This window comes from Rana temporaria, chromosome 7 (genome assembly GCF_905171775.1).
Source record: "Rana temporaria chromosome 7, aRanTem1.1, whole genome shotgun sequence".
NCBI lineage: Eukaryota > Metazoa > Chordata > Amphibia > Anura > Ranidae > Rana > Rana temporaria.
The window spans coordinates 109,110,037-109,123,268 of record NC_053495.1 but is presented as its reverse complement, the minus strand read 5'-3'; the positions used below and the strand labels follow the sequence as shown (position 1 = coordinate 109,123,268).

The window sequence follows — 13,232 nt, the reverse complement described above, 5'->3', positions numbered from 1 at the left end:
GAAAATGTTGAACCCCAAGTTTTTTTCTGCCCTTGGGCTTGGCTCTGGGACTTTCCCCTAGTGCTAGAGTGGGGAGGCCTTCGCCACTGCCTGGAGAATGAGGTTTCAGGGGCTGGGGAAAGAGAACGCTTAAATCAGGGGTCTCAAACTCAAATTACCTGAGGGCCACAAGACTAGTTTTCATATCCCATGGGGGGCCGCATGCAAACTTTCAAACTTCAAAAACAACAGTACTGATGTCAGCGAACACATTATTACCCCCAGCACTGGTGTCAGTGGATGCATTATTAACACCGACCACTACACTGCACACCGACCACTACACTGCACACTGACCACTGCACACTGACCACTACACTGCATACTGACCACTGACCACTACACACTGACCACTCACCATCAGGGCACAGCACATCAGGTCACAGAGCCCAGCACATCAGGGTACAGGGCACAGCGCACATCAGGGTACAGGGCACAGCGCACATCGGGGTACAGGGCACAGCGCACATCAGGGTACAGAGCCCAGCACATCAGGGTATACAGGACACAGCGCACAGCAGGGCACAGCGCACATCAGGGTACAGGGCACAGCACATCAGGGTACAGAGCCCAGCACATCAGAGCACAGCACAACAAGCCACATCAGGGTACAGGGCATGGCACATCAGGACAAGGCACATGGCACATCAAGGTACAGGGCACAGGACACAGCACATCAGGGTACAGAGCCCAGCACATCAGGGTACATGGGGCACATCAGGGTACATGGGGCACATCAGGGTACATGCGGCACATCAGGGTACATGCGGCACATCAGGGTACATGCGGCACATCAGGGTACATTGGGAACATGGGGCACATTCAGGGTACATGGGGCACATGAGGGCACAATCAGGGTACATGGGGCACATCAGGGTACATGGGGAACATGATGGCACAATCAGGGTACATGGGGCACATGACATCACAATCGGGGTACATGGGGCACAATCAGGGTACATGGGGCACAATCAGGGTACATGGGGCACATGAGGGCACAATCAAGGTACATGGGGCACATGAGGGCACAATCGGGGTACATGGGGCACAGGTCAGCATTTACTTGTTGTCGTTTTCTTCACATGCAGAGTAGCGCAGGAAGCGTCTGTCATACGTTCACTTCTCTGTCATGTCATGCTGCGGCTGCTCCCCTCCCCCCGGCGGCCCCCCTCTCTTCTCGTCCATCCCAGGTGATATCACAAGCAAATGGGGATGGACGAGAAGAGAGAGGGGGCCGCCGTTTGTCGGGGAGCAGCCGCAGCGTAAACATGACAGAGAAGTGAACTTTGCACGCACAGACAATACACACATGCTACACACACAATACACACATACAATACACATGATGCAATGATGCACACACAATACACACACTACACATGATGCACACACACAATAAAAATGATGCACACACAATATACCCACACAATACACATGCTACACACGCGATACACACACTGTACACATTACATACACAGTGCACACACCACATGTATACACTACACTGTACACATATGAGGCACATTCCACATTGCAATCCCCCTCCCTCAAAGACAATCATTCATTAGGCGCAATATCCCTAAGGTGTAAATACATATACACACATATATACATGTATGGATAGATAGATAGGTGTATGGTTAGAATTTTATTTAATAATGCAAAAATGGACATGTAGCCATTCACTTCCCAGAGAGAAAGCAGGGGGGGTGAAAGAAAAAGAGAGAAAGGAAGGAGGAACAAAGAAAAAGGGATAGAAAGAATAAAAGAGAGAAAGAAAGACTGTGTGTATACTACAAAAAAAAACTGCCTTGCACCGCTAAAGTGTTCAGGTTTGACTTGAAGAAAAGGTGGCAACCCTAGTACCCAAAGTGCAGCTTATCAGTGTCACCTATCAGTGCAGCTCATCAGTGCCACCTATCAGGTGCTGCCCATCAGTTCCGTTCATCAGTGCCGCTTGTCAGTCCCCACCAAGAGTGTGTAAGAAAGGTGATAATTTGCATTTTTATTCTTGTGCATGATTGTGTAGACAGGGCCCCAGTGCACTGTATTGCCCGGGGGCCTATAATGCTGGGGACGGTGAACAAGTGGGAAAGCTTCAGCAGAGTGCCAAGCCAGGGACCCAGTGGGTTAGCATTGGTGACACTTGAGGAGAATAACGTGGCTTAGCTGTGGAAGAGCTCAGGAGATCCAGTGATGACTGGGATCTTGAGGTCTAGTGAGGGACCGGAGCTTATTGAGTGAAGATCTACAGTAGGATACTGTGAGATGTGAGAAAAGATCTATAACAGGTTACTGTGAGTTACGTGTATGTATCTCTATTGACTGTTTAAAGTTCAGTTGCCATAGGGGACAGCAGTTCTACAAAAATAGTTGCTGCATACAGCTTAAAGGTCCTCTACCTGTATAGCCGTCTGCCTATTTTTGTCTCAGAGTCTGCCAATTGCTATTGCATCTACATAAAGGTGTCCTGGCCCTAAACCCTCTCTCCCTCAGTTCTTGTGAAGAGACAATAAATCTCTTTTGTTTGCATTCAAAAAGCTCTCCCTAACTTTGGTGGTCACCATTAGGCCTCTAGGAGTCAAGGACGCCACTACATATAATATACTTTAAACATCGGGAAGACTGCTAGATCATAGAATAGTATGCAATTGGGATTTGATAATATAATTAGTCAAATTATTTCAAAACCAACCTTCACATATAGGTGTGGGGCTCCAATCATTTTTTGTGCATGTAAGTTGATTGGATGTAGATGTTTTATATCCTTGTTCACATGAAAATTCCAAGGTTTCTCTGTCCTTATAAGTAGGTTTAGGATTGCGTACTGTGCCATGAATAATCTTTGGTGGGCTGCACTTGACTTCTGTGTAAAACAAAGAAATACACATGTTAAATACAGTTTTAGGGCAATAAAAAGAAGAAAGTCAACTTTTTTTTATTTTTTTAAATGGGGCTAATATATATTGGTACCTCAGTTTTTTATATGTTACATTTTGCGCATGTTTAAACATCATTTTGGCTATCTCATGTCATCATGACGTCAAGTCCATTTCCGGACTGATGTAAATAATGCAATTTTTTTTAAAGCATTAGATCAACGTTTTAAATCTAATGCTTTCCATTGTAGAGGAGAGATGTAGGGTCTTATTGACCCCAGATCTCTACATAACAAGGACCTATCATGCTTCATTGTTGTCACAAAGAGATAAAGATAAGATAAAAGTGCTAAAAAAAAAATTATAAACAAAATATTTTTTTTTAAAGCGCCCCACCCCCCCCCCCTGTGCTCGCACACAGAACCGATCGCATTTGTAGGTCATGTCCACATATGTAAATGGTGTTCGGACCACACATGTGAAGTATTGCCACAAACATCAGAGTGAGAGCAAGAATTCTAGCATTAGACCACCTCTGTAACTCTAGACTGGTAACCTGTAAAAAAAAAAGTGTCACCTACAGTGGGTGACCGCGATATTGTGTCAATCTCGCTCCCTTTCTCGGCGAGATTGACCACCTACGAGCCCCATCGCGGGAGCCAGCGCCGAGCTGGCTTGCCGCGATGGAGAGAAAGCCGTCATAGAAGCGACGGGAGATCCGACTTGGATTCCCGCCAATTCTACACGTGTGCGGCGTTTGGTATGAATCCTGAGGGGGAACTCTCCGCCGGATTTTAAATAAAAATCCGGCATGGGTTCCCCCCTCAGGAGCATACCGGGCCCTTAGGTCTGGTATGGGTTGTAAGGAGACCCCCCCCCTATGCCGAAAAAACGGCGTAGGGGGTCCCCCTACAATCCATACCAGACCCGTATCCAAAGCACGCTACCCGGCCGGCCAGGAAAGGAGTGGGGACGAGCGAGCGCCCCCCCCCCCCTCCTGAGCCGTACCGGGCTGCATGCCCTCAACATGGGGGGGTTGGGTGCTCTGGGGCAGGGGGGCGCACTGCGGCCCCCCCACCCCAGAGCACCCTGTCCCCATGTTGATGAGGACAGGGCCCCTTCCCGACAACCCTGGCCGTTGGTTGTCGGGGTATGCGGGCGGGAGGCTTATCGGAATCTGGGAGCCCCCTTTAATAAGGGGGACCCCAGATACCGGCCCCCCACCCTAAGTGAATGGATATGGGGTACATCGTACCCCTACCCATTCACCTGGAGGCAAAAAGTTAAAGTTAATAAACACGACACAAGGGTTTTTAAAATAATTTATTAATCTGCTCCGGAGGCCCCCCCTGTCTTCTTTATTAGCTCTTTCACCAGGGGGGGCTTCTTCTTTGACGTCTTCGGGTGGGGGCCATTTTTCTTCGCCGCCGTCTGGTTCTCTTCCACCGCCGGGGGGGTCGCTTTTATAAAAGCGCCCTCGCCCCCGGCGGGTTTCCTCCGACGTCTTCGGCAGGGGGTGGTGTGCTTCTTCTTCCGCTATCCGGGGGGTCTTCTCCGCTCTCCGGGGGTCTTCTTCTATGTTTGCCGCTCTCCGCTGTTGACTCGGCGCACCCCGGTTCTTCCTCCCGCTGTCCGGTGCCTTCTCCTTCAGCGCTGAACGTCTTCTTCTCTGCTGTGACGTCGTCTTCTTCTTCTTCTTCTCTTCTCCCGATGTTGACACGTCGCCTCTTCTCGCTGCAATGACAGGTGCGCGGCTTGCATCTGACTTATATAGGCCTCACAGTCCCATCATGCTCCGGTACCTACCCACGTGGGTAGGTATCACATGGGTAGGTACGGAGCATGATGGGACTGTGAGGCCTATATAAGTCAGATGCAAGCCGCGCACCTGTCATTGCAGCGAGAAGAGGCGACATGTCAACATCGGGAGAAGAGAAGAAGAAGAAGACAACGTCACAGCACAGAAGAAGAAGAAGACGTTCAGCGCTGAAGGAGAAGGCACCGGACAGCGGGAGGAAGAACCGGGGTGCGCCGAGTCAACAGCGGAGAGCGGCGAACATAGAAGAAGACCCCGGGAGAGCGGAGAAGACCCCCCGGATAGCGGAAGAAGAAGCACACCACCCCCCGCCGAAGACAACGGAGGAAACCCGCCGGGGGGGGGGGGGGCGCTTTTATAAAAGCGACCCCCCCGGCGGTGGAAGAGAACCAGATGGCGGCGAAGAAGAGCGGCCCCCACCCGAAGACGTCAAAGAAGAAGCCCCCCCTGGTGAAAGAGCTAATAAAGAAGACAGGGGGGGCCTCCGGAGCAGACTAATAAATTATTTTAAAAACCCTTGTGTCGTGTTTATTAACTTTAACTTTTTGCCTCCAGGTGAATGGGTAGGGGTAGGATGTACCCCATATCCATTCACTTAGGGTGGGGGGCCGGTATCTGGGGGCCCCCTTATTAAAGGGGGCTCCCAGATTCCGATAAGCCTCCTGCCCGCATACCCCGACAACCAACGGCCAGGGTTGTCGGGAAGGGGCCCTGTCCTCATCAACATGGGGACAGGGTGCTCTGGGGTGGGGGGGCCGCAGTGCGCCCCCCTGCCCCAGAGCACCCAACCCCCCCCATGTTGAGGGCATGCAGCCCGGTACGGGTCAGGAGGGGGGGGGGGCGCTCGCTCGTCCCCACTCCTTTCCTGGCCGGCCGGGTAGCGTGCTTTGGATACGGGTCTGGTATGGATTGTAGGGGGACCCCCTACGCCGTTTTTTCAGCGTAGGGGGGAGTCTCCTTACAACCCATACCAGACCTAAGGGCCCGGTATGCTCCTGAGGGGGGAACCCATGCCGGATTTTTATTTAAAATCCGGCGGAGAGTTCCCCCTCAGGATTCATACCAAACGCCGCACACGTGTAGAATTGGCGGGAATCCAAGTCGGATCTCCCGTCGCTTCTATGACGTGCTTGCTGGAATGTGCTTTTACTATTCCAGCGAGTGCGAGATGTCGGCACCCTGTCGCCGAGAATCAGCGCGATGCCGTCGTGCTAAAAACACATTCTCGGCGGCAGGCACTGTATGAAGATTTTTAAGTACTGTAGTCTGGCACCATTTCACAAGCGTGCAGAATTTTAAAGCATGATATGTTTGGAATCTATTTCCTTGGTGTAACGTCATCTTTTATATTTTACAAAAAAAATGGGTTATATATTGTGTTTTTTTTTTATTCATTAACCACTTCAATACCTTCACCCCCTTCCTACCCAGACCAAATTTTCTTCTTTCAGTGCTCTCACACTTTGAATGCCAATTACTCAGTCATGCAACACTGTACCCAAACAACATTTTTATAATTTTTTCACACCAAAAGAACGTTCTTTTGGTGGTATTTAATCACCACAGAGTTTTTTATTGTTTTGTGATATAAGTGAAAAAAGAGTAACCATTTAAAAAAAAAAAAAATTTGTTTCTATTATAAAATTTAGCAAATAAGTAATTTTTGTTCATAAATTTGGGCCAAAGTTTATACTGCTATACATCTTTGGTATAAATAGCCCAAATTAGTGTCTATGGTGCCAATCATTAATAATGTATCACGCCTGATCACACCTGATGTACTGCACACCTGTCTCATTTCTTGAGGCCCTGAAATATCGGGACAGTACAAATCCACCCCCAAATGACACCTTTTTGGAATGGAAAGTAGACAGTCCAAGGTATTTAGTAGGATGCATGGCAAGTTTTTTAAAGTTGTAATTTTTACACAAAATTGTCATAACAAGTTATTTCTCTCACACAGCATATGCATACTTGCAAATCCTCATACAGGATCGGTGTGTGAGGAGGAGAACCCGGTAACAGCTAGTTACCGCTGCTTGTTGATATTTGTGACTGGCTGTGATTGGACACAGCCAGTCACATGGTAAAGAGACAATTTCAATGTCTCCTTACCCTAATCGGGGATAGGCTGTGGCAGAGTGACACGCCTCATCCCGTTCACCGCGCTTCACCCCTGGGGAATGCATGAGTGGCGTGCACAAAGACAGTGCATGTGAACGGCTGTGATTGGACACATGTGGTAAAGAGTAATTTTCATTGGCTCTTTACCCTGATCAGGGATGGGGTGCGTCCCGAGTTATTTTACAATATGCGGGTAGGGAAATGGTTAAAGTATACTTGTTCCCCCTCAATAAAACTGCTGCGCAAATACCGTGTGACATAAACTACAATGACTGCCATTTTATTCTCTATATAATGTTTGAATAAAAACGGATTTTTACTTGTAAACAAAAAGTGTCAGAATAGGTGGTCCTTAAGTGGCTATTCTTTAATAACCTTATTGCTATTGATATATTTAAAAAAAAAATGTTTGGGATTTATTTTACTTACTGTAGCAATATGTTTCTCATTTTTTATTTAGCTGACCTGATTGTTCGCTTAAGCCCTGTACAGACCTATGGACCGTTTTCATCAGAAAACCCGATCATGTGTGGGCCCCATCGGTTTGTTTTCCATTGGTGAAAAAAAATAGAACATGTTTTAAAATTCTCCTATGGATAAAAAACGATAGAAAAAAACGATCATCTGTGTGGAAGTCCATCGGTCAAAAATCCACGCATGCTCGGAAACATTGAACTTAATTTTTCTCAGCATGTCGTAGTGTTTTACGTCACCGCGTTGGACACGGTCGGATTTTTGACCGATGGTGTGTAGGCAAGACTGATGAAAGTCAGCATCATCGGATTTCCGACGAAAAAATCCATTGGATTAGATTCCATCAGATATCCGATCGTGTGTACAGGGCTTTACACTTTTTGTCACATTCCTTCTAAATTTGGACTGCCGAGGGTGTCCCTTTTTTAGTTTGTACTTTCTTTGTTCGTACCTATTTTTTTCCTTTTTTTTTTGTACGGTAGATTTTAGCCACATAGCTTTTAACCACTTCATCCCCGGGAGATTTGGTTGCTCAATGACCAGAGCACTTTTTATAATTTGACATTGCGCTGCTTTAACTGGTAATTGCGTGGTCATGCAATGTTGTACCCAAACAAAATGTGCGTTCTTTTTTTCCGACGAATAGAGCTTTCTTTTTATGGTATTTATCGTCTCTGCGATTTTTTATTTTTTTGAGATACAAACAGAAAAACACTGAAAATTTTGAAAAAAAATAATTATATTTTAGTCATATATTTAGGTCAAACTGTATTCAGCCACATGACTTTGGTTAAAAAATATGTCAATAAGCATGTATTTATTGGTTTGCACACAAGTTATAGAATCTGCAAACTAGGGTACATTTTCTGGAATTTACGCAGCTTTTAGTTTGACTATTTATCTAATTTCTTGAGGTGCTAAATTGGCAGGGCAGTACAACCCCCCCCTCAAGTGACCCCATTTTATAAAGTATACACCCCAAGGAAATTGCTGAGAGGCATGTTGAGCCCATTGAAGATTTTATTTTTTGTCACAAGTTATTGAAAAATTACAAAAAAATGATTACACAAAGTTGTCACTAAATGAAATATTGCTCACACATGCCATTGTTACATGTGGAATTACACCCCAAAATACATTCTGCTGCTTCTCCTGAGTATGGGGATACCACATGTGTGGGTCTTTTTGGGAGCCTAGCCATGTACAGGACCCCGAAAACCAAGCACCTCCTTGAGATTTCTAAGGGGCGTACATTTTTGGATTTCACTCCTCACTACCTATCACAGTTTCAAAGGCCATAAAATACCAAGATAGCACAAAACCCTCCCAAATAATTACATTTTGGAAAGTAGACACCCCAAACTATTTGTTGAGTGGCATGTTGAGTCCATGGAATATTTTATATTTTGCCACAAGTTGAGGGAAAATTACAAACTTTTTTTTTATTTTGCACAAAGTTGTCACTAAATGATAGATTGCTCAAACATGCCATAGGCATATGTGAAATTACACCCCAAAATACATTTTGCTGCATCTCCTGAGTACGGAGATCCAACATGTGTGGGACTTTTTGGGAGTCTAGCTGTGTACAGGACCCCGAAAACCAATCACCGCCTTTAGGCTTTCTAAGGGCGTAAAATGGTGATTTCACTTCCTTACTACCTATCACAGTTTTGGAGGCCATGAAATGTCAAAATAGCACAAGCCCCCCAAATGAACACATTTTGGAAAGAAGACACATCAAGCTATTTGATGAGAGCCATGTTGAGTCCATGGAATATTTTATATTTTGCCACAAATTTCAGGAAATGTTTTATTTATTTTTTACACAAAGTTGACACTAAATTATATATTGGTCAAACACACACAGGTAGGTGACAGACTCTTCATAGGGCAGGCACAGATGACAGTTAACTGTTCAAGTGGGGGGAGGTGTAGTGAAGAGCCCAGTCTGAGGAGGAGGGTGACAATGATGTCAGGTGTCTGTGCACGGGGTGTTGACTTGGCTGTGTCCACAGATCACTCACCTCTACTAGGACATGGTGTCTACACTGACACACATACGATCAGCAGAAACAGGAGAGTGGAGAGAGATCAGAGCGTGCACTCTTCTCTGAGTGGGCGGTGTCCTCTCTTTGGCTGACAGGAGAAAGGGGAGGGGGGAGCAGGGCAAATACAGACAGCCCGCAGCTCTCCACTCCCCTATCACAGTGCCACTGCCGAGCTCTCTGGCAAATGGAGTAGCCCAACACTGCTAAGCACCGCTGTTGACTGCATACGGGAGGAGGGTGCGGATGTGTGTTTTTTGTGGGGGGCGGCTTTTTTGCCGCCCCTCGCAAAGTGCTGCCCTAGGCCAAAACACAGCACTGTGTGTATGTGAGGGGGGACTGGCATATATACAGGTGTGTGAGGGGGGGCTGACATATATACAGGATTGGGGGGCTGAGTGCGTACAGGTGAGGTGGCCGGTGAGCGGATTTGGTAGGATGGCCCGTCGACAAGCCCTGGAGAATGTTTGTGATCAGGCTCGAGGGGGAGGGGGGGCAGGCCCAAAGCTGTGTAAGGGGCCCATTACTGATGGCTTGCCTGGTCGCAGAAGTGGTGGGCTCCCAATTCGGATTGGCAAATGCAGCAGGAAGGGCACTATGGGCTCGACAGGCCTGCGTTTGTCTTCTTGATGGCTGCGGAACACTAGTTGTGCTAGCCACCTCACCAGCTTGAACTGCACTTATGGAACTCGCCACGTCACCAAGTATTACTGCAGTGCTGGATGTACGACCAGGATGTACTAGGCCGCTGGTGCTTGCCAGTTCACCAGAAGGATAAGCAGCACTAGTACTGGCTCTCTGCTCCATACGAGAGACCTTTGGTTCTTGCACCTCAACAACAGCAGAAGAACGGGGTTGGGTATGCCTGACCTTGGCAGGGACCAATACTCCGTCCTCAGAGCTAACTGTCAGGGTGCCGCTGCTGTCTATTGGTATGTATTCTGAGCCAGAATTGGACAGATGGATGACTTCCTCTTCACTCTCATCTGTCAGGCTCAGAAACGTGTAAGCCTCTTCACTAGTGTACCTTCAATTGGACATTGTGGCCTCTAAATTTACTGGTACACTAGTGAGACTCACAAGAAAAAAAAAAAAAAAGAGCACCTGACTGCCAGCGACTGCTTCAAAAGCTACCAAAAATCAGGCCTGACTCTGCGAATGGTGCAGTTATGTGTTTTGTAAATGACAGCGATCGATTGATACTGCACTTGGGTGGGCTGGGCTGGGCAGAGGGGCTAAATGGCAGGTTCTAGTAGGCGGGTATCTGGGCTGATCCTTAACGCTGCATTTTTGGGAACCCTAAACTATTGGATGCTAATATAGATCAGATCAAAGATATTGATCCGTTCAGACACTATACTACTAAGGGAGGTGTATTGTGCGTGGGTGTTAGCGCTACTGGCACTAATCTGATGCTGTCTTCATTAAACCTTTATTAGGGGGGTTTAGGGTACTTTAAACACTGATTATTGTCACAAATGACACCAGTACAATGATCAAAAAAATATATGAACACTGCACTGGGTGACACAGTGACAGGAAGTGAAGGAATTAACTGGGGGGGGTGATAAGTGTGCCTATGTGTACTGTGTCAGTGTAGTGTTGGTGCAACTTACTCTGAGATGTCTTCTCTCCTCTCTCTGGAATGGAAAAGAGTTCCACGAGGGGAGATGACATCACTTTCCCTGCCTGTGTTTCATTCGCCAGAACCGATCACCAGGTCCAGGCCAGAAATAATTGACCTGGGCCTGATCGGTTCTGAAGCTAATCCGATCGTCATGGCCGCCATACAGCTACGACGCTTCGCCCAGCCGGGCCAACCTGCCGCAGTATAACTGTGGCAGCTGGTCCGGAACTGGTTAATTTTGTCCTTTAATGCTTGTCGCTCAATGGAATACAGTGACAAATACACTTGCTTAATTCATTTTTAAAACACTCCCAATGGCCTTGGGTACTCTTTGTTGCAATTATTTGTTCCCATTGAGTGTTGTGCAATAAGGATGTCAGATTATTAAAACTTGTTTTTTTTATTACAAGAAAAGGATACATCCATTGACCATGGGACTTGTGTGAGGCAAATCATTTGTACAATAATTTATGTTTGGTACACAAATTTATTAAAATAAGTATAATTGGACATTACGTAGTCCTGCAAGTACATGATGACACATTTACAAGTATAATATATAAACACATTAAAATGAACTGATACATAAGAAATACACATGATGGCAATATAAATTCATGAAATCCTGTTTTTTTTTTTTTTTACATATTGTTTGTAAATAGAGATACATGATTACACAAGTTGTGGAAGACAAAGTTTCTTGACATCCTATGACTCTAAGGCCGCGTACACATGATCGGTCCATCCGATGAGAATGGTCTGTTGGACCGTTTTCATCGGTCCAAACCGATCGTGTGTGGGACTCATCGGTTAGTTAACCTTCGGTCAAAAAAATAGGAACTTGCTTTAAAATTGAACCGATGGACGCCTAACCGATAGGTCAAAACCGATCGTTAGTATGCAAAAGCATTGGTTAAAAACCCGCGCATGCTCAGAATCAAGTCGACGCATGCTTGGAAGCATTGAACTTCGTTTTTTTCAGCACGTCGTTGTGTTTTACGTCACCGCGTTGTGACACGATCGGTTAATTAACCGATGGTGTGTAGGCGCGACGGACCATCAGTCATCTTCATCGGTTAACCTTCGAACCATTCTCATCGGATGGACTGATCGTGTGTACGAGGCCTAAGACTGGAATATTTATTTTCATCTTGCTCCTACAGTATCTTGCTCCTAGATTATCTTGCTAGATAATGCAAAGTTTGCAGCCTCATTTTCATACAGTGTATTCTAGGTGTTATTGGACAAGTAGGTGTAGCTGAGCCCTCACAATTTTGAATACACTAAAGCATTGCAACTGTGATTTTTGTTGACCAAGAGAATTTAGATGAGTGTTCTACTACCCTGCAAAAGGATCGCCTGAAAGCAAAAAGCCCTGAAAAACACCTTTTTAAATATCATCCAGGAAAGGTGTTTGGCAGCTCTGGGACTGTGGTGAAGCCAAGAAAAGTTCTGCAGAATGTCAACACAGCAGTTCCACACAGGAAAGGAGCACTTGGCGTGAAGAATTCTGCCCCAGTTACCAAGCATATTTCTGAAGCTGCATCAAGCCAAGCAAAAAATCTATCCTGAGATTGAGATTACCATCCTGAAGAGTTTCAAATCTTTGATGTTCCTGAAGAGCAAAAACTGAGCTATCTCTTACTTGCTGGCATTCCCCTTAATGTGTATGAGGCTGCAAACTTTGCATGACCAAGAAGCCAGCTCCATAGGATATCCCGGTCTTTAACTGGGAATCCGATACAATACTTGCATCAACTCCTGATGAAGTGAACAAGGATCTATGAAATGCGTAGATATCAAGAAATTGTGTCTGCCACAAATTGTGTAATTATGTATCTCTATTTGAAAACCTTAATATGCATATAACTACCAGGAATTTATATTGCCATCATGTGTATTTCTTACGTATCAGCTCATTTTATTTGTTTATATATTTTATTTGGAAATCTGTCATCATGTACTTGCAGGACTATGGAATATCAAATTATAATTGTTTTAATAAATTTGAAATCATCTGTACCAAATATAACTATTAAACAAGTGATTTTCCTCATACAAAGTCTCATGACCAATGTATACTTTTCTTGTGTATATATAGGGATGGAGGCATTTCTCTCTAGGTGCCGCAGACCACAACAATTTTTGTTCACCTAGATTTTTTTAAATTCTTGTAATACAACCAAATGTGATTACATAGTTGGGTTGAAAAAAGATACAAGTGT

General features: G+C 45.7%; 1 protein-coding gene across 10 annotated transcripts in view; it reads right to left on the bottom strand.

Moving 5' to 3' along the window:
- Positions 1–13,232, bottom strand: part of LOC120946232 (complement factor H-like) — a 3,139,400-nt gene that overhangs the window by 3,045,609 nt on the left and 80,559 nt on the right. For all 10 annotated transcript variants that reach the window (XM_040361064.1, XM_040361066.1, XM_040361056.1 and 7 more), the window contains exon 6: positions 2,735–2,905. In XM_040361064.1, coding sequence (XP_040216998.1) covers positions 2,735–2,905 — 171 coding nt within the window. The remainder of the gene's footprint in view (positions 1–2,734; positions 2,906–13,232) is intronic.